At 47.9% G+C, this 19,546-nt stretch overlaps 5 protein-coding genes across 5 annotated transcripts; 4 read left to right on the forward strand and 1 right to left on the reverse strand.

Annotated features, from left to right (window-relative positions):
- Nucleotides 1-436: 436 nt before the first annotated feature.
- LOC112343360 (pentatricopeptide repeat-containing protein At4g02750-like) lies at nt 437-2,555 on the forward strand. The gene is made up of 2 exons (XM_024666676.1): nt 437-2,458; nt 2,514-2,555. The coding sequence occupies exon 1, from the start codon at nt 437-439 to the stop codon at nt 2,393-2,395; it is 1,959 nt and encodes a 652-aa protein (XP_024522444.1). The 3' UTR covers nt 2,396-2,458; nt 2,514-2,555.
- Nucleotides 2,408-4,682, forward strand: LOC112343351 (psbB mRNA maturation factor Mbb1, chloroplastic-like). Its single transcript, XM_024666648.1, has 9 exons — nt 2,408-2,604; nt 2,670-3,089; nt 3,147-3,213; nt 3,268-3,446; nt 3,507-3,854; nt 3,913-4,023; nt 4,077-4,178; nt 4,245-4,346; nt 4,401-4,682. The coding sequence occupies exons 1-9, from the start codon at nt 2,551-2,553 to the stop codon at nt 4,593-4,595; spliced, it is 1,578 nt and encodes a 525-aa protein (XP_024522416.1). The 5' UTR covers nt 2,408-2,550; the 3' UTR covers nt 4,596-4,682.
- A 1,816-nt stretch (nt 4,683-6,498) lies between these two features.
- Nucleotides 6,499-6,912, forward strand: LOC9652101 (probable histone-binding protein lin-53). Its single transcript, XM_024666677.1, has one exon. The coding sequence runs from the start codon at nt 6,499-6,501 to the stop codon at nt 6,910-6,912; it is 414 nt and encodes a 137-aa protein (XP_024522445.1).
- Nucleotides 6,913-12,801: 5,889 nt separating this feature from the next.
- On the reverse strand, nt 12,802-14,997 carry LOC112343361 (pentatricopeptide repeat-containing protein At4g02750-like). The gene has a single exon (XM_024666678.1). The coding sequence runs from the start codon at nt 14,995-14,997 to the stop codon at nt 12,802-12,804; it is 2,196 nt and encodes a 731-aa protein (XP_024522446.1).
- Nucleotides 14,998-15,044: 47 nt separating this feature from the next.
- LOC9652130 (B3 domain-containing protein Os11g0197600) lies at nt 15,045-16,904 on the forward strand. Its single transcript, XM_002992938.2, has 3 exons — nt 15,045-15,150; nt 15,201-16,199; nt 16,274-16,904. The coding sequence occupies exons 1-3, from the start codon at nt 15,085-15,087 to the stop codon at nt 16,856-16,858; spliced, it is 1,650 nt and encodes a 549-aa protein (XP_002992984.1). The 5' UTR covers nt 15,045-15,084; the 3' UTR covers nt 16,859-16,904.
- Nucleotides 16,905-19,546: the final 2,642 nt, after the last annotated feature.

Genomic DNA, 19,546 nt, shown 5'->3' on the forward strand with positions numbered 1-19,546 from the left:
CTCTTCGGTGGAGGTCACTGCCCATAAGCTGGGACACTGCGGCGATTCGTGCAAGCATCACCAGGATTGCTTCGGTCGTCTGGCTTGCATGCACGGTCACAAGTGCGCCGACGATCCAGATCTCAAGACTACCATCTGCAAGAACAGTAAGCTCGGCGTGTGTGGATCTTCCTGCAAGAAACACGACGATTGCAAGGGAAAGCTCGCTTGCCTCCACTCCAAGAAGTGTGGCGACGATGTACACATGAAGACCAACATTTGCAAGCACAAGCATCACCACCCGGGATCGCCACTGCCATCGCCAGGACCTCTCCCAGCTCAAGGCCCACTCTACGGCTTAAAAAACCAGCCACTATAAGCGATTCGTTTGCTCTCTCTTGACAAAAACAAGTGTAATAAACTGTTAGAAAATTTCCAACTTTGGGTATTTCTTTCTATGCGAAGATTTTCGCTGCCTGGATCATCTCCAGCCGCGGCATTGGTCTTGACACGATCGCTGTGCTGCTTCTCGGCACACCATGTCCAGGAGCTCGCCCAGATGATCCGCTCCTGCGGTGAAGCCAGGGATTCCGCCGAAGGGAAGCGCATCCATTCCGTGATTGCCAGGAGCGAGCAAGCGTCCGGAAATCCTTTCCTCTGGAACTTGCTTGTGGAGATGTATGGGAAAGTTGGCAGTGTCCACGACGCCCGCGGCATTTTCGATGAGATGCCCGGGATCAACATGTTTACGTGGACAATCATGTTTCATGCATATGCCCGAAACGGGCAACTTGAGAAAGCAGCACAGTCTTTTGATTTGATGCCTCAGCGCGATGTTGTTGCCTGGAACTCTATGCTGCAGATTTTTGGGGAGCACGAGAAAGTTGACGACGCACGAAAGACATTCATGGAGATGCCGGCCAGAACAATCTCGAGCTGGAACGCGCTTCTTACTGCATATGCCCAAAACGGGTATTTGCAAGATGCGATGGCCGTTTTTGATCGGCTGCCCTTCTCGGACGTCGTGTCGTGGACGAGTCTGTTTGGGTTCCATGCCAAGAACGGGTATATGAACGAGGCCAGGATGATTTTTCTCACAATGCCTGAGAAGAACTCCACGTCTTGGACCACCATCATCTCGGCTCTCATGCGGTGTGGCGATTTCCAGGCCGCCAAGAACTTCTTTGGCAAGATGCCCCACCATGCTCGAGTGGTGTGGCTGGTTATGATGCAAGGCTACCTCCAAAACTTTCAGTTCGACGTTGCGGCCAGCATGTTTGATCGAATGGAGGAAAAGGATATTGTTTCGTGGAACATTTTGATCAATGCCGTGGCGCAGAACGGCCAAGTCGGTCGAGCGAGAAAGATCTTTGACGCGATGCCCAAGCACGACATGGCAACGTGGAACTCGATGCTGATCGCGTACGCCGAGAAAGGGAGGTTGAGTGAAGCAAGGACCATCTTCGACAGCATGACACACAGGAACATCATCTCGTGGAACTCGATGACGCAGTCTTACATTCTAAACGGTCACTTTGAGGAAGGAAAGAAGGTTTTCGATCGAGCGCCTCAGGTGGACGTGATTTCCACCAACATGCTTCTCTCCGCCAATGCCGAGGGAGGAAATCTCGAAGAGTCGAAATCCATTTTTGACTCCATGGTCATGAGGGACGTTGTGTCGTGGAACGCCATGGTTCACGCTTACGCCATTCACAATCTCCTCGAGAGTGCCGAGTCTACGTACCGGAGAATGTCGCAGCACGACTGTGTGTCGAGGAAGACGATGATGGCGGCTTACGCTCGAGAGGGTGACTTGGAGCGATCGAAGCTCTTTTTCGACGACATGTCGGACAGAGACACGGTCTCCTGGAACACTCTGATCGTTGCATACGCTCAGCGCAACGATGTCAAGAACGCAAAACTGGTTTTTGACAGCACTCCAGTGAAGAACCCGATATCCTGGAACGCGATCATGACAGTCCTCTCCCAAAACGGCCATTACGCCGAAGCGCTCGAGTTCTTCCGCGAGATGGAGCTCGATGGTGGAAGCAAACCCACGGACGTGGGCTTCACCAATGCATTGGTGGCGTGCAGCTATGGTGGTCTCGTCGCCGAGGCCAGAGTTTTTTTCCTCTCCATGGTCGAAGACCACAACTTAACACCGAGGTGGGAGCAGTACTGCTGCATGGTAGACATTCTCAGTCGAGCAGGACAATTGGAAGACGCCGAAGATCTCGTAGAAAACATGCCATTCTCGAGCGGCATGGCGGATTCCAAAGCTCTTCTCAGTGCTTGCCATGTCCAAGGCGATGTCGAGCGTGCCACAAGAACAGCAGGCTCCATGTTTACTCTGGGCTTGAAAGCTTCTGCTCCCTACGTGCTTTTGTCTAACAGCATTGGTCATCTCAAAGAGTAACGCTAAGCTAACTTCGTCTTCCAGATGTTGCTGTCGCTACTTTTACACTTGGCTTCTCATCTGGTAAGTGCGTGGAGCTAAGTTTAATCTGTTGCTTATCCTAATGGAAGCACTGTAGGGTCTCGGCATGGAGCTCCAACGACAAGTATAGGACCATGGGACTGTGCCATTTGAGCAGCGGCTCCAAAAACACTGGCGGCTTCGTCCAGGCAAGCTTTGAGCATACTCTTCTTTAGTATCAAGAGCGCTCTCCAATACATTTTCTTTGATTCAGGTCAGGGAGCTTCTTCTTTGCGTGGAGCATCGCATTGGAGCTGACAAACCGGGCCCAAGGAGCTTCACGCAGCAGCAGCACAGCCTTTGTCATGTCATCTTCATTTCGAGGCCCGGCCATTTACAAAAGCAACGAAGGATTGCAGTCCAAGTACGCTTCTCTGCTGGAAGAGATGGAATTAACGAGCAGGATTTCACGTATGAAGCAGACCGGAGCAGGCCTTTGAGACTTGTAACTCGGCCTCTTCGCTCGGAAGAATCGTCGCCTGAGTCCTTGCAAGAGATTAGGCAGCTCATCGGTAGCCGAGAAGTTTATGTTCCGAGTGAGGCTGAGGAGGCCCAAATACTAGAGCAAGTCTCAAGGATAAAACAGCAAGCTTTAAGAGGAAGTCTGGCTGCAGCGCATTCGGCAATTCAGCAGGTATTGTATTTTTACTTCTTTGTTTTCTTAAATTTTTTTCTTTTTTTTTTCCTGCAGTTGTATGCAAAGTTTCCCAATCACACTAGAGTTCTTGTTGAGTATGCATACATTGAAGCGAGAAAAGGTTCGTTTTTTTTTTCCGCTTTACATGCTGGTTGTGAGCCTTCGACTTAACCAGGTAACCAAGCAGCTGCGGCATCATTGTTCTCCCGTGCCATAACTATCTTCGAAGAAACTGGCAACCTCAACTACGACTACGTGCTTACACTGCAAGGATGGGGCTCCTCCGAAGCCAGAGCTTCCAATTCGCTGAAAGCTCGAGTTTTGTTCGAGGAATCCATACGCGCAGCTGAAAAGGTAGGCACTCGTCTTCTTCTTTCCCAGTTTTTTCTTTACTGAGCAAGGTGCATTCGTCAGCTGCAAGACCACTCCGAGCGAGCCATCGTTTACGGCTTGCACGCGTGGGCTCTGGTGGAAGATAAAGTTGGAAACTGGAGCCAGGCACGAGAGCTCTTGCAAAGAGCGGCAGCGATTCAGCCCGGAAACGCTGTGGTCCATCAGTCGAGAGCTCTCATGGAAGCCCGCGCTCACAACTATTCCTTGGCGCGCTCCAACTTTCGGCTGGCTGTCAAGGCGGACTCACACGATGCAAAGTGCTGGCAGGCTTGGGCCTTGTTCGAGGCAAGCCAACGCAAGTTTCGAGAGATGAGGCAGCTCTTCTACCGTGCTTATCTCGTCAACACCAACGATCTATACACTCTCCAGGTAGAACCAAAGTTTTTAGTTCCAAGGTTCCTTCTTATTTTCTTTCCATACAAAACAGGCATGGGCTCATCAAGAAGCGCTCATTGGCACCACCAAGTCCAAGAACCGAGCTAGAAAATTGTACCAACGATGTGTGGAGATCTCTCCAGAGAATATTTATTCCTGGCAGGTTTGTCACTAGATTTCTTTTCACTGGCTTCACGAGACTTTTGTTTTGGTCAGTCGTGGGGTCTTTTGGAGGAGAGATCGGGGAACCATCAAGGTGCTCGAGTGCTTTACGAACAGGGCCTTCGGATTGATCCTTCGAGCGTTCCTTGTCTCCAAGTAAGTTATTCGTGGCGAATTTTTTTTCATCTTTTGCTAGAAAACAATATTAAAACCATATCACAGGCATACGCTCGCCTGGAGAAAAGCCAGGGAAACATTGAGACATCCAGGAAACTATTGCAAGCTGCTCGGAAGATTGATCCTCACAATGCTCCATCGCTCATGGTCAGTAAAATCTATAGACTATTCTCCATCTCTCTGTTTTAACAAAGAAAACAGGAATCCGGCCTGATCGAGCTTGAGCTCGGGAACAACGACGTCGCTCGCGAATTTTTCAAGCGCGCGCGGAAGATCGACAGGGAAAAGAGCCGTATCAAGAAGCGGATGTTCATCTCGCGCAAGACATCGAGGTTGCAAAGCCCGGGAAACACCGTCAAATTCGAAAATTTAAATCCGAGGCAAGCAACGGTCTAGATGGGCTTGCTGAGACGGACGGTTCACAGTAAAGAGCCTAGGATATACCCATAATTTGAATTGCTCTTAAGCCCTAAAGGGCGCGGACAGGAGAGAGCTCGGCTATGGCGCCGACGGCCGACTACGATCTGTGGAAGAAGCACACGCCAGATCTCTACGATGTGATCATCACTCATGCTCTCGATTGGCCGGTGACGTCGGCGCAGTGGCTCCCTGATCATCAGAGGATCTTGCTTGGAATCAAGGCGCTGGATGATCCCGAAGATTGTCTGGAGAATTGCGTCCTCATCGTCAAGCTCGCTGTCCCAGCCGATCTTGACGCCGAGATCCCTGAGAACTGGGTAAGGCCCCCCTCCTTCTTCCTTCCATGTCTTTCCTGCGTTTCTTGATCTTTGTCCGATGAGGCTGAAATTCGATGTGGAATGCTCCATCCTAGGTCCAGATGACTCAATGGATCAAGCACGAAGGCCAGGTCAATCGAGCTCGCTACATGCCGCAATGCCCAACCATCGTCGCCGCCAAGGGCGAGACGTCGCGAGTTTGCATCTTCGACACCACGAAGCACGAGAATTCCGGCGGCCTGCCGTCGCAAGTGATCGCCGAGACCCAGCCGGAGATGCTACTCGAGGGGCATACCAAAGGTGGCCATGGTTTATCCTGGAATCCCTTCCGATGTGGCATCCTCGCGAGTGGATCACGCGATGGTCTCGTTTGCGTGTGGGATGTGGGCGCCGCTGGATCATCGTCTCGTCCCATTATCACTTACCCGGTACGTAGACCTCATGAGGCAAAGATATTTGATGCTTGCTCATAGTTTTTTCCTCGTTTTTGTCTTAGCAAAACACTCCAGTGGGAGACGTTACCTGGACGTCAAAACACGAGAACGTCTTTAGCACCGGGGATGAAGCAGGCTGGATGCGGACATGGGACTTGCGAGATCCTCTCAATCTAGTGGTTGCGGTGCGTGCTCACCTAGACCCATTGGAGTCACTGGCCTATCATCCTTACGACGAATTTTGTCTCGCAACTGGTTCGTGCGATAACACTGCCCGGATCTTCGACATACGCACACTCTCCCAGCCTATGCACACGTTCGTCGGTCACAGGTAAGTGATCTCTTTGGTCGAATAATGTTCCTCTCTTCGATCAATCCATTTTGATCTAGGGATACGGTTGTACGCGTCGACTGGAGTCCCAAATATCAGGGTGTGTTGGTTACGTCGTCAGAAGATCACAGGGTCATGCTTTGGAACGTGCAAAGGTGGCCTTTGTGAAAAACAGTAATCTATAGAGTAACTTTTTTGCTCGTCCTCGGTGAATCCAGGATTGGGGACGAACAGAGCGCCGAGGATGCCGAAGACGGACCACCTGAGCTCGTGTTTATCCACGGTGGACACTGGGACATAGTCCACGACTTCTCCTGGGACGCCACCGCCAATCTCATCACCAGCGTCGGAGAAGATCACACTGTTCAGATCTGGAGGACGGCAAAACACATCAAGCGCACTATGAGGGGCTCTTCGCCATCCAGGATGGAGACCCCTTCCTCTCCATGATCAGAGAACGAGCAACAGTCTCCTCGAGCTCTAAAACAGCGTCAACGTTGCAAGATCACGAAGGCACTGCTGCTGTCACTCGCTCTACTCCCAGCCTACCAGCTCTCAAGTATCATCCGATCCAGCGATCTTGTTCAAAGGGTCACAAGGACGGCGGCCGTTTTTCCTTTTGTCATGGCAATCTCTTGAGCGGATCATGCCATGGTCTTGTGTGGTGAGATCTCGTCTCATTAACCATGCAATTTCTCGTCTTGTTTCAAGTTGGAGAAGTTATTTTGAGTAGTAGAAAATCCGTTTGAAGATTCTCTACCCGCGAAAATTTAAATCCAATACAGGCAACGGTCTAGATGGGCTTCACAGTAAAGGGCCTTAGGATATGCCTTTATTTGAAATCCTACGGAGAGAGCTCGATGGACGATTACCATGTGTGGAAGAAACACACGGCAGATCTCTACGATGTGGTCATTACTCATGGGCTCGATTGGCCGGTCACGTCGGCGCAGTGGCTCCCTGATCATCAGAGGATCTTGCTTGGATCCAAAGCGCTGGATGATCCCCACGATTGTCTCGAGAATTGTGTCCTCATCGTCAAGCTCGCCGTCCCAGCCGATCTTGACGCCGAGATCCATGAGAACTGGGTAAGGCTGCTTCTTTTTTCCACGTCTTTCTTCCTTCTCTTGACCTCTAGAGAGTGTATGGAATGGGTCCAGATGACTCAATGGATCAAGCATGAAGAAGGACAGGTCAATCGAGCTCGCTAAATGCCGCAAACCCCTTCCATCGTCGCCACCAAGGACGTCGCGAGTTTGCATCTTCGACACCACACCACTAAGCACGAGAATTCCGGCGGCCTGCCGTCGCAAGTGATCTCCCAGGCTCAACCGGAGATGCTACTCAAGGGGCACACCAAAGGCGGCCATGGTCTCCCTTCCGGGCTGGATGCGTACGTGGGACTTACGAGATCCTTTCAATCCAGTCGTGCTCACCGAGACCCATTGGAGTCACTGGCCTATCATCCTTATGATGAATTTTGTCTCGCAACTAGTTCGTGCGATAACACCGCCCGGATCTTCGACACACGCGCACTCTCCCAGCCTCTGCACACGTTTGTCGGTCACATGTAAGTCTCTTTGATTATATTTCCATCTTCCTCTCTTCTCCCAACTTGATCAATCCATAGGGACACGGTTGTATGCGTCGCCTGGAGTCCCAACCATCCAAGTGTCTTGGTTACGTCGGCAGAAGATCACAGGCTCATGCTTTGGGACGTGAAAAGGTGGTCTTGTGAAAAACTATAGTTTAACTTTAACTTGGCCTCGGTGAATGCAGGATTGGAGAAGAACAGAGCGCTGAGGATGCCAAAGACGGACCACCTGAGCTCCTTTTCATCACGGTGGACACTGGGACATAGTCCACGACTTCTCCTGGGACGCCACCACCAATCTCATCACCAGTGTCGGAGAAGACCACACTGTCCAGATCTGGAGGATGGCAGAACATATTGAGTGCACTATCAGGGACTCCTCCATTGCTTCCCCTTCGGGATGTAATCATGGAGAGCAGGGGTCTCCATGATCACAAACGAGCAACAAAGATGTTACTATGCCTCCTTCAATCATCGCCATCATGTCCGAACTGTTGCAAAGACACTAGCAAGCACGAGGATCAGCACAAAGTATACTCGGATCCAGTGTTGTTCAAGGGACACAAGGATTGCATTTGTCATGGCAATCTCTTGAGTGGATCATGCCATGGTCTCTCGTGTGTTTGTGGGACGTGAGTAGTCGTCCCATATTAACATGCTTACAGTACGTCTACTCATGTATGGCGCAATTTCTCGTCTTGTAAACCAGTTTAGTTCGAAGTTCCAAACATGAGCACGTTCCAAGATCTACAAATTTACCATAAAGTGCCTGAAAATTTTAAACTTCACAGCCTCACACCCCAAAGATCTCCCTTGAGTTCTCAGAAAAGAGGTGTCATTGTTCCAACTCTCGGGACATCATTCTCTTGCAAATTGTTTCACTTTTAGCTCACAAACTCTAAGCCATGACACTTATTCCTTGAATTCGTTGATGAATTCCACCTTTACCGAATAAATTCCATGAGTAAATGCCATGGCTAGGATTTTTGTGCTAAAAGTCAAAAGATTTTGAGAGTGAATGATGTCCTGGGAGATGGAACGATGGTGCCTCTTCTTTAACCAACTTCTTTTGTTCGTTTTTTCATCAAGAGTTAAATTAATAACCTGGAGAGTGTATAGACGAGTGCCAGGAGCACACCAGGGGGGCTTCCATGAGAGCTCTCTGATGGACCACAATGTTTCTGGCTGAATGGCTGCCGCTCTTTGCAAAGCTCTCGTGCCTGACTCAAGTTTTCAACTTTGTCTTCCACATGTGCAAGCAGTAAACTATGGCTAGCTCAGTAAAGGAAAACTAAGAACACCAGTGCCTACCTTTTAGCCACGAATATGGATTCCTTCCAAGCTTTTAACGATTTGGAAGCTCTGGCTCCAGAGAAGCCCCATCCTTGCAGTGTAAGCACGTAGTAGTTGAGGTTTCCAGTTTCTTCGAAGATTACAGCACGAGAGAACAAGATGCCGCCGCAACCAGCATGAAAAGAGTAAAAAACACAAACCTTTTCTCGCTTCATACTCTACCCAAAGTGCGTAAAATTTCGCTCATGCTATTGATCTCTTGTTTTAACAGAAAAAAAACTGATGTTCATCTCCCGCAAGACATCAAGGTCTGGGAAAATTCGTGTTTTGGCAATGTCTTTTTAGTCATCTGACCCAATGCACACCCTTGGTGGTGTTGATGGGATAGTCATTCCAGTGATCAACTGGTTCTTATCGTAATGATTTATATAAGATACACTAGTCTCCATGAAGTTAATTTCAGCTCCGTCACTGCCAGTCAACAGTCTAGATTGGCGTGCCTAGACAGACAGTTCACAATAAAGGAGCCTAGCATATGCCATAATTTAAATTAAGCTTGCGGAGGAGAGAGAGCTCAGCTATCGCAATGGCGGATTTGGAAGAAGCACATGCTAGTCTCTACGATGTGGTCATTACTCATGCTCAATTGGCCACTGGCGAGTGGGCTCCTGATCATAATAACATTGCCTGGATCTTTGACATACAGACCTCCAGTGCATACATTGTTGGTACTTTTATCACAACTTGATCAATCCATTTCATCCATGGTACATAGTCTATGACTTCTCTTATGGCACCACCACCAATCTCATCACCAGCATTAGTTTCTGTGCTCTTGCAACATTAGATGGCAGCTGTTTAGTAACATCTTGCTCTCCATAATTCAATGTCAAAGAAGTAGTGGAGGAGTTTTTTGCTGCCCCGATGATGTATTCCACTAGACTCTAGTCAAATCTAGTGTTAGGTGAAGAGATTGATAGATCTGTCCACTTTGAATTCAGTTTCCACTATAGAAGACCCTTAATCAATTAAAAAACAATCTCAACATCCCTAGTCAACCAAAAAAGTAAAGACTTTTTTACTTTTAATACCCTTAATCATTAAAAAAAAAGCCCATATCTTTAAACCATAATGAATCTCTTTCAATATAATGTCACTAATAGATTGATGATGGTGCCCAGATCTGCCCAGATCTAGAGGATGGTACATATTCAAGAGCAATAGAGACTCCACTGGGACATCATACAAGACAAGGATTTACACTATATATGATACACTGTTAATGTGACTACCCACATCCTATTAATACACCCCACAGTGTGACAAACATAATGCTTCATGTGATGATTCATAATGAGGGTGATGATTGAAGAATAGGCATCTAGCACATGTGACAATGCTTCTGTACTCTTGCAACATAATGACAATTATTTAGTAGCATCTCTTTGTTACTAATTTGTGATCATGGAGTGCTCTCCATGATTGGATCCTGAAGAGGGAGCAGTAGTAATTTCTCCCACTAGAGCTAATTTAATTCTTCAAGATCTAGACATGTTACCTGGACAGCTAAACATAAGTATGTCTTCAGCCTTGGAGGAGTTATGTTCCAGACATACTTGCAAAAAGTGTAAAATTTCCTTTAAATATTGACAACTCCCTTCTCAATCTTTTCACTTTTTGAATTCCAAGCCACTCTTGGAATTCTTTGACCAATTCCTAGAGTTTGTGTGTGTCAAATATTCTTAGAATTAGTCTATATCATGAAGCTTCTAACCCCTTGAATAGGCTCTTTTTGTTAAGATTCTATCCCTTACACCCTAAAGCAAATCCTCCCCTCACTAGAAAATGATTAATAGTTAGGCCACCCTTCAAATCCATTATGCCATACTTCTTTTAAGGTTTACTAAATTTTATTTCTCCCCTCCCTCTAAATCCACCATGTTGAATATTCTTTCAAAATATTTTTGCCTCACTCACTAACCACTAGAATTGAAATAGGCTCCAATACTAATCTTAGGATCTTATCCCTTACACTATATGAATTGCCCTTTTTTATTCTATTATCCTAACCTCATGCTTAACAATCCTCCCTTCATTAGGGAATGATAATCCAAATCATTCTTAGATCCACTATCCTTTTAGGATCTACCAAACTTTAGTTTTCTTTATAAATCCACTATGTCAAATATTCTTTTAGAATATTCTTGAACTAATACCAATGTTATAATTGTGCTTAAGTATGATCATGGATGATCATTCCCTAGGCATGTTAAGCACCAAATCAGTATAATAGGATAAGAAAAGTCTCTATAATCAATTAATCCCTTTTAGCTAGTTGGGATAAGGTGTAAGGGATAATATCCTAACACTTTCTAGACCTACATCAACACTATATCTTTAGGGCATTTCTTAAAGGAGAAAATAGATTTGAAGAAGAGGGACTTTAATTATGAAATTTTAGATGGACTAATCTCTCAAGCTCAAGTCTTGGGAGCTTATTGATGTGGCAACAAACAACTTGCAAGTTTTGAAGATTTAAAACATGTTAAGAAAATTACATAGGAAACTTGCTGTATATTGATCATGCAAATGCCTGGAACTGAGGAGATGAGGAAGACTAAACGTTGTGCAAAAAAAAAAAAACGCTCAGAATCTGAAAATGGAACTTCTTGCAACTATTGCACATAAAAAATAAAAGAGTTAATAATTGATTCCTCCCATAGGATAGCCACCCTAGTATCTTATTCTTGATCAATATCCCAGTGAGCCAAGAATAGTATCCCAACGACCAAAGGAGCAAGACCAGGACTCTCTCTATAGAGAGTTTATTATGAAAAGCCTCTCTGGCAGATCGATGCTCTAGCATGTGGATAAAATTTATAAAGGTGTCATTTTAAAGTCTTAGTTTGCTTTTCTTTTCTAGAGGCAATGCAAGGACTTGATATTCAGCAATTTTCAAGTGATCTCTTCATGGTTTCTATCCTGCTGTGGAATGTGGATGCTTGATAGCAAGCAATTCCACAATATGTGATCATTCCATTGTACAATATCAATAGGCTTTGATTATAGATTCATAATTAATGTTGGGAGGTAATTTTGCTAGGAATTTCATAACATGTAAAGATTATGACATGCAAAATAATTGTATGACATATAAAGATTATGATATGTAAGGTAATTGCATAACATGTAAAAGAAATTAATCTCTCAGGCTCTATGATGGTATTTTGTCTAAAATATATAGGCAATTTGTGTTTATCAATCTCTAGAACATGAGATATATTGAGAGGACAAACCTCATCTAGAACAAATGCCAATGAGTGAATGCTTGCAAGAATGTAGAAAACAACCTAAATAATAATTCATTTAGTCATCCATATACTGTTTATTTACAGCAGCCCTAAGAAGCATGAGACTGATAGGTTCAAATATGCTGTAATGACAATTGCTATGGCTGTTGCAATCTCATCAACATCTATGTTATCCACCTCAGTACTTATGGTTGGTCTTAGTCCATGTGCTTCAGTTGGCATGGCCATATTCTATTGCAGATGAATACAAGCTCTAGAGTGCCATTGTTTCCTTGCCCCCCTCTACAATTGCAATAGTTGTTAAACATGATAATAGAATAAGAAAAGGCCTTGCAATTAAGTGATCACTTCTTTAGCTAGTTAGTTTAAGGTGTAAAGGATAAAATACTAACATTGGTATTGAAGCTTAGTTAGATTCTGATGGCAGACCAGTGGGGTGGGGTAAGAATATTTTGAAGGGATAGTCAACATGGTGGATTTAAAAGGAGGGGATCTAAAGGGAGAACCAAAGTTTAATAAACCCTTATCTATATAGGGGAGAATTGTTAAACACCAGCTCAAGATAATAAAATAGGAAAGGCCTTGAAATCAAATGATCACCCATAGGATCCTAACAGTATTGGCAATGAGGTAAAACACAAATTGGAAGTATGGAACTTTAACAATGCCCTCAGGAATTATGTGGTCCATAAGAATGTAGGCATGTGCTAACACTGATCCATTGTTCATGAGCTCCCATCATGTGGATCAACCAGCGTGTCCAAGAAGCTGAGAGACCATCCGAAAGGATCCTTTTCATTCCACAAAAATGGTCATAGTCCACAATATCTCCTTACCAACAATCTTATCAGCAGTGTCAGAGAAGACAGCTCACTATCCAGATCTGGAGGATGGCGAACACATCACGGCCAACTTCGTTGCTGCCACTTCTTCGGCATCCAACTGATACGGCTCTCCATGTTCAGAGAACGAGGATTTGTGGCATAGATGTTAGACAGAAGAATGTATGGAGCTGCCATCTCCTCGAGCTCTAAAAAGTTGTCCATGATGCTGGCTCCGAGCTGAACGTCGCCATGGAGGTTGCAAGAACCGAGCAGTGACGTCCAGGCGGCGGAGTTTGGTAGGCACGGCATGCTTCGTATCAGCATCTCGGCTTGCACTAGCAGCCCGGCCCGTCCCAGACAATCGGCAATGCAGCAGAAGTGTTCCACCTCTGGGACCAGCCCGTGATCCTGCTGCATTGAAATGAAGCAGTCCCTCCCTCCATCAACGTAGCCTTCGTAGCTGCAAGCGGCAAGAACTATCTGCAAAGTTGCTTCATCCGGAGTCGGGCAGCTCTCCAAGTTCATCACGTGAAAAATCTCGAGCGCCTGACGGCAGTGTCCATCTTGTGCGTAAGCTTGGATCATCAAGTTCCACAACAGCAAACTCTTCGTTGGACATCTGTTGAATAGATCTCTAGCGTGCTCCATCTTTCCGGCTTGGGCGTAAGCCGTTACCATGACTGACCACGTAACCGCGTTCTTCTCGTTCGGGAAACCATCGAATATGTCTCTAGCCATAGTCAGCTGACCGTGGTAAGCATACACGGCCATCATGATCGTCCACGAGATCACTGTTTGCTCCGGCGAGTTGTCGAACATAAACTTGGCTTCCGCAAGTGATGATCCTCCGAATCCATAGGCCGCGGACATGGTGTTCCACGACACGCTCGTATGCTGCGCCATCCTCTTGAAAACCACCTTTGCTAGCTCCAAGTCTCCAACGTTTGTGTAGGCGTTCATGAGCGAGTTCCAAGAGATGAAGTCCCTCAGCGCCATCGCATCAAAAAGCTTTTTTGCGTCACCAACCTGATCTTCCACCGCGTAGGCAGCCAGCATGGCATTCATGGAAACAATGTCCGGGTGTTCCATGCGATCAAAGAGAAGCTTTGCTTGCTCCAAGTTCCCAACCTGTGCATACGAAGAGATTATAAAGTTGTAAGAAACGACATGAAAATGCGGCATTTTCTCAAAGACTTGCCTGGCCTCAACCAGCTTCTCGTTGAAAACATAGGCCTGGATGAGCGCGTTCCAGGAGCTTGCGTTCCTGTTTGGCATCCTTTTGAAAAAAGAAACCGAGTGGCTTATCTTTCCTGGAAGAGAGACGATCATTGCGTTCCAAGTCACAGTATTCCGAACCTCGGCCTTTTCAAACAGCTCCAGCGCTCGCTGGAGATCGCCACACTCGGCATACCCGGTGATCATCACGTTCCAAGTCACCACAGACTTCTCACGCATCCGCTCGAACAAGTCCCTGGCCTCCTCGAGAAGCTTGTTACAAACGCACCCCTGGATCATCGCATTCCACGAGACACTATCTCTGTGAGGAATGGAATGGAACACTCGCCTGGCCTCCTGCAAGTCTCCGTTTTCCGCAAAGGCCGCGACCAGGGTGTTGTGAGACGCAGCATCACGCGAAGGCATCCTCTCAAAGACTTCCTTCGCTTCTCCAAGATTCCCACTGTGTGCGTAAGCTTGAATGAGAGCGTTCCACGAGACGACGGTGCGCTGCGGCATAGATTCAAACAGGCCGCGAGACTCCGTGTAATCCCCCTTGTGGGCATTTGCAGAAATCAAAGGAGTCCAAGCAACTGGGTCGTGCTCCGGCATCTTTCTCAGCACCGCGGTCGCTTCTACAAGAAAGGATTTGTGCGCGTACTCCTGTACCATGACTGTCCACACAACAACGTCCCTTTGTGGCATCCTGATGAAAACACTCCAGGCTTCCTCAAGATGCCCATTGAGGGCATACGCTTTGATGAGAATCGTCCACGAGAAGAGATTGGGGTCCTTGATCTGATGGAAGACCAAGACCGCATTACCCACACTGCCACACTTGCCATACATCTCCACCAGGAGATGCGCCAGGTATCGCTTTGGATCCCCGCCGATGAGCGCATGGGCACGCTTCCCCTGGAACAAATCCCTGGAATTCCCGGCCGCTTTCACCAGGCGCGCGAGATTTGCCTCGCCTGTGCGATCGAGCGCAGCAGCGCTGGAAGAAGAAGAGCAAAACTGGCGCCACAGAAGGAGCCAAGAGGACGGCCGACGTGGCATAAACCATTAAGAAATCCAGGCCGTAGATCAAAGCTAAGCTCGGGATTCTTCTAGGGTTAGAGAGGGCTTTGTTTGGAGCTACTGGCGATGGCCGCGACCAACAGCAGGATCTCCTTCACGAAGATCATGAAGAAGGCACACATGGCCGAAATGGTAATCCCCATCTCCTTCTTTTCCCTCTAATTCTCGTTGTGATCGATCAGCCAATTCCCAAGCCAGTGTACGAGAAGTACTCCACTGGCGCTCTGCGGGGCACCGTGATCTTGGAGCTGGGAGGCAGCGACTGGCAAGTGGAGGTGGGCTCCGGATCATTCACCACAGGATGGAAGCAGTTCTGCCTCGACAACGCGATCAAGGAGAACGACTCGCTCGTCTTCCACCACCAGTCGGCCAGGCGCTTCTCCGTGGAGCTCTACAGCAGCGATGGATCCGCCAAGCCGGGAGGAGGAGCCAAGAGCTCCACCTCCGGAGGAAATGCCCTGGCGGAGGCCATGGAGAAGGTGATCAAGGAGTGCGTCGTCCATCTGGATGAGGAGTCGAGCCTAAAGTTCGTCATCTCCAAGGTTCCCAGAGTGGTCGACGTCGAGGTCGCGGAGCCTTCCACTCCTCGCAAGATCGTCAAGGCCGCGGGGATTGGGAATGGACCGTCCGCCAGGACGAGGTCGTCGCCCAAGACCGCTCCACCCCCAGCGGCGGTGGCGCGAGTGGAGTCGAGGAAGAAGAAGAAGCAACCACTGCCGGTGTCGGAGTCGGACGCCGAGGAGGAGGCTCCTCCTGCCAAGAGGGCCAGGACCGAGCCATCCAAGAGGAGGGAGGTAACGCGAGCTTCCACCAGGCGCTCGCTAGAGTCGGGTAGTGGCAGCAAAGGCCGGCCCAGCAGGAGGAAGAGCAAGGTGGTGAGCAAGATCACGGCTCTGGAGGTACGTGTGGATTCCACTTCCACTCTCCCTGCAGCGAAGCAGGAGGACACTCCGAGAGAGAGGAAGAAGGTGGCCAAGTCGGGAAAAGGAACAGCCGAGAAGAAGACGCGAGAGAGGAGGAAGACGAGTTCTGCGAGGAAATCATCGAGCTCCAGGGGAAAGAAGCAGGTTATTCCTGCGGCAGACTCGGCAGCTCTCGCACAAGCGGCGGCATTCAAGACGAGCAACCCGAGCACCGTGATAGTGATGAAGAAGAGCAACATCGCTCCGTGCTTTTACCTGGTAGCCATCCATCTCCCTGCTTTTGCTGCTCCTTTGCCGTGACTGACACACGATCGATCGTGGTTTTGCCGCAGAGCATTCCGAACGAATTCGCGAAGGTGCACCTTCCGGAGGATCTCAAGGAGTTTGACATGGTGGACTCGACGAACAAGGCGTGGGGGGTGCGGTGGCTCGGCCCTCCAAAGCGTGCCTTCAGCGGAGGGTGGTGCTACTTTGCGCAGGATCACAACTTGCAGCTCAACGACGTGTGCGTGCTGGAGATGCTCGGCGAGAACAGGGTCAGAGTTAACATCTTCAAGGCGGATCCAAAAGCAGCCCAAGGAGGAGGAGAAGCGGCAGCTCCTCCTGCGAATCCAGCCGCAAACGAAGGTGCGGGATTTGAGGCCGCCAAGGAAGATGGCCATGGCGATGTGGATGGTGGCGATGGTGGCGATGGTGGCGGTGGTGGTGGTGGTGGTGGTGGTGGTGGTGGTGAGCGTGATTTGGATGCTGTTGTGACTGGTATCACTGGTGGATCAAACAGGGATGAAGATGGCATCGCGGAGGAAGAGGCGGACGATGACGAGGAGGGCGATGACGAAGACTATGATCCAAAGGAAGACGATGGAGGAGACGATGGGGGAGACGACGGAGATGGAGGCGATGATAAAGAAACTTAGAAGTACTCTTGTTAATGTGTGAAGTAACAAAGATTTTCTTGTATGACATGGCATAAAAGTGCAGTGTGACGTGGCACGTCTCTTCCTCGCCAAGAAGCCCTAAAAAGAGTGCTTGCAACCTTTTGGCGGCGAGGACGGTGTTTTCATGCGGGAGGGCGATCGTCCTCCATCCCGGTGAGTGCCAGTCATGCCGCAGCAATCGAGGAGGAAGGAGGAATTGAACAAGGGCGCCTCCAAGAGCAAGAAGGACAAGAAGGACAAGAATGCGGCGAAGAAGAAGAAAGAGCTCCAGAAGCGGCAGGAGAAGCCCATCAGTTTCATCGATTGCCCGGTGTGCCACAAGGTGTTGAAGCATCCGGTGGAGATCGAATGCGGGCATGTGTTTTGCAATCGGTGCCTTCGAAGGAAAATGGGACGCCAAAAGATGTAAGCTCTCGTTCTTGTTTTTCTTTCTCTTCTTCTACCTTGTATCGAGCTCCAGCTAAAGCTCTCTCCTAGTTGGACTGTTCCAGGTGCCCGATTTGCAAGAGCGAGATCGAGTACATCCATCCATCGTACTTGATGAGGGAACTTGTCCGAAAGTTTGGTGTGAAAGATGGTCCCAAGAGGCTCAAGGCCGAGTTGCTTCAAGTTTCGGGGTACTACGACGAGTATGCAATCGAAGATCCCATTGTCATAGCCGCGCAGTTCGTACCAGGTAGCAATGGTGGTGCGTTTGATCCTGCCGACTTGTACAAGGTTGCGAAGCTTGAGGACTTTGTGACTGCCGAGGAGTACTTGGACACGATCAAAATGGTCAATCACATCATCTCGAGGTACTTAGAACTCTCTCTTTCTTTTGTTTTGTTGAGAACTGAGGCCAGTGATATGCAGCTGGACGTCAGGCCCGATAAGTGCGTGTTTGGGAACGCTGTGCTTCTGCGTGTTTCCTTCACCTGCGTAAGTGTTTGAGCTTTGATGTAGCAGCTATTCGGTTGACAACTCTCCTTTCGTTTTTTTCCCCTTTCCAGCCAGAAAGCAGTAAACATGATTGAAGTTGTGCTTGGGGATTGCAACCTCAGATGGCCTGAGACTGGCTGCTTCTGGACGCTCTTGTACATGGACGGCGACACCCGTTCGGTATAACAAGCTGGTTTGGGACTTACATTGGCCATGGCAAGTCCTTTTGCAGGCTAGCTCTTTGGGAGACAAGTTTTACCTTGTGTTGCGGATTGATCGTTCCAAAGCTCGGGCTTACCAGAACTCTCTAAAAGCCGGTAATGAAAGTGTTTTTTCGAAGTGTTCTGTCGAGCATAACAGTCGTTGTTTAAAGGCTCCAGGCGGACAGAGGAAAGACGTGGAGATGGCACGTCTGAGAAAGCAGAATGCGCTCATGCGGCATAAGATGCTTGAGCTCGGGGAGAATGGTTTCATTCGCGCGCTTGCTGGACGAAAATCTCCCAGGTACGCAGACGAACGAATAGCTCCGAAGTCTTTTCGAACATGCTTTTGTTCTTTTGCTTGCAGATATAGTCTCAAATCAGGAGCAAGTTTGGCTTTCGCAGACGAGTATCCCGGTAAACACCAGAGAGTTTTTTTTATGAACCTTGCTTGATGGTTTGTTTTGCTGCAGACTTTCCAGTGATCTCCCCGCACACTTTAAGGGATCTTGTACTTCACAATCCACTCTCGAAGCGGCCTTTCGTACCACCATGGAACCGGTAAGTTGCGAAAACCACGTAGCAACCTTTTCTTTAAATCTCTTTTGCAGCATGAGATCTACCAGTACTGGACCACTTCCGACAACGAGGGAGGAGGATTGCCGGATGAAGAGCCATTTAACAACAATGGTGTCATCGAGATCAGGATCACCGGGTCCATATAACGTAGACAGTACCAGATCACAATCTCCAGCCGCAAGACCAAAGTCCCCTCCCAGTCCGGAAAAGGTTAAGTCTGCTAATTAATTACTGCTGTTTTCTCCTCGAACTCAACCTCGTTTGTCACTGCAGTCCCCGCCTTGGAAGTAAGTATGGGCTTTGAGATGCGAAGTTTCAAATTTCCATACCCTTTTTTTTGCTTGAAGCATATTCTCTGTGCGTGTTTAGAATATTCATATTTTGGCTTGAGAAACCTGAATTTGAAATGAGAATTATTATGATCATAAAACATCTAACAGAGGGAAAAACTCTAACATGTAACAGGCATTTGGATGCTAAGAAACCTGACTTTGAAATGAGAATTATTATGATCATAAAACATACATTTGGATGCTAAATTTTGACACTGTTGAAACATTTGAGCAAAATTTGTTTTAGCAACAATGCTATGGCCTCGGAATCTACCCTAGCGACTGCCTCTAGCGCTGCTACAAGGCACTTCATACCTGGTCAAACGTGTTTCCCAGCGAGCTCCACTCACGCAGAGTCGTGCAGAAGGAAGACTGAGTCAAATATAACAGTCGCGGACATGAGGATTTAAGCTAAACAAAATATTTCAAAAAAGGAACAGCCAGTAGCAATAGGAAATCTGATTGCTCACAGCAAGCAAGTTTTTACATTCAACAATGGCCTCGAATTAAAACTGGAGAAGAGCAACTCTCAACCCACAAGCTACTTTGCAGTAGTCATACTCTGATCATCCATTTCCTCTGCTTAGAATCAAGTGCTTATTGTTTGCCCTTTTTTGGCTTGCATAACCTTAAGATCA

Source organism: Selaginella moellendorffii, unplaced genomic scaffold, assembly GCF_000143415.4.
Source record: "Selaginella moellendorffii unplaced genomic scaffold, v1.0 SELMOscaffold_146, whole genome shotgun sequence".
NCBI lineage: Eukaryota > Viridiplantae > Streptophyta > Lycopodiopsida > Selaginellales > Selaginellaceae > Selaginella > Selaginella moellendorffii.

Excerpts from the sequence above, each read along its gene's own strand:
- LOC112343361 (XM_024666678.1), bottom strand. The coding sequence starts at position 14,997 with ATGCCACGTCGGCCGTCCTCTTGGCTCCTTCTGTGGCGCCAGTTTTGC.
- LOC112343351 (XM_024666648.1), top strand. The coding sequence starts at position 2,551 with ATGGGACTGTGCCATTTGAGCAGCGGCTCCAAAAACACTGGCGGCTTC. Across the intron at positions 4,024-4,076 it reads AGAATATTTATTCCTGGCAG|TCGTGGGGTCTTTTGGAGGA; the intron begins GTTTGTCACTAG and ends TGTTTTGGTCAG. Across the intron at positions 4,347-4,400 it reads ACAATGCTCCATCGCTCATG|GAATCCGGCCTGATCGAGCT; the intron begins GTCAGTAAAATC and ends CAAAGAAAACAG.
- LOC112343360 (XM_024666676.1), top strand. The coding sequence starts at position 437 with ATGCGAAGATTTTCGCTGCCTGGATCATCTCCAGCCGCGGCATTGGTC.
- LOC9652101 (XM_024666677.1), top strand. The coding sequence starts at position 6,499 with ATGGGCTTCACAGTAAAGGGCCTTAGGATATGCCTTTATTTGAAATCC.
- LOC9652130 (XM_002992938.2), top strand. The coding sequence starts at position 15,085 with ATGGCCGCGACCAACAGCAGGATCTCCTTCACGAAGATCATGAAGAAG. Across the intron at positions 15,151-15,200 it reads AGGCACACATGGCCGAAATG|CCAATTCCCAAGCCAGTGTA; the intron begins GTAATCCCCATC and ends GTGATCGATCAG. Across the intron at positions 16,200-16,273 it reads TCGCTCCGTGCTTTTACCTG|AGCATTCCGAACGAATTCGC; the intron begins GTAGCCATCCAT and ends GTTTTGCCGCAG.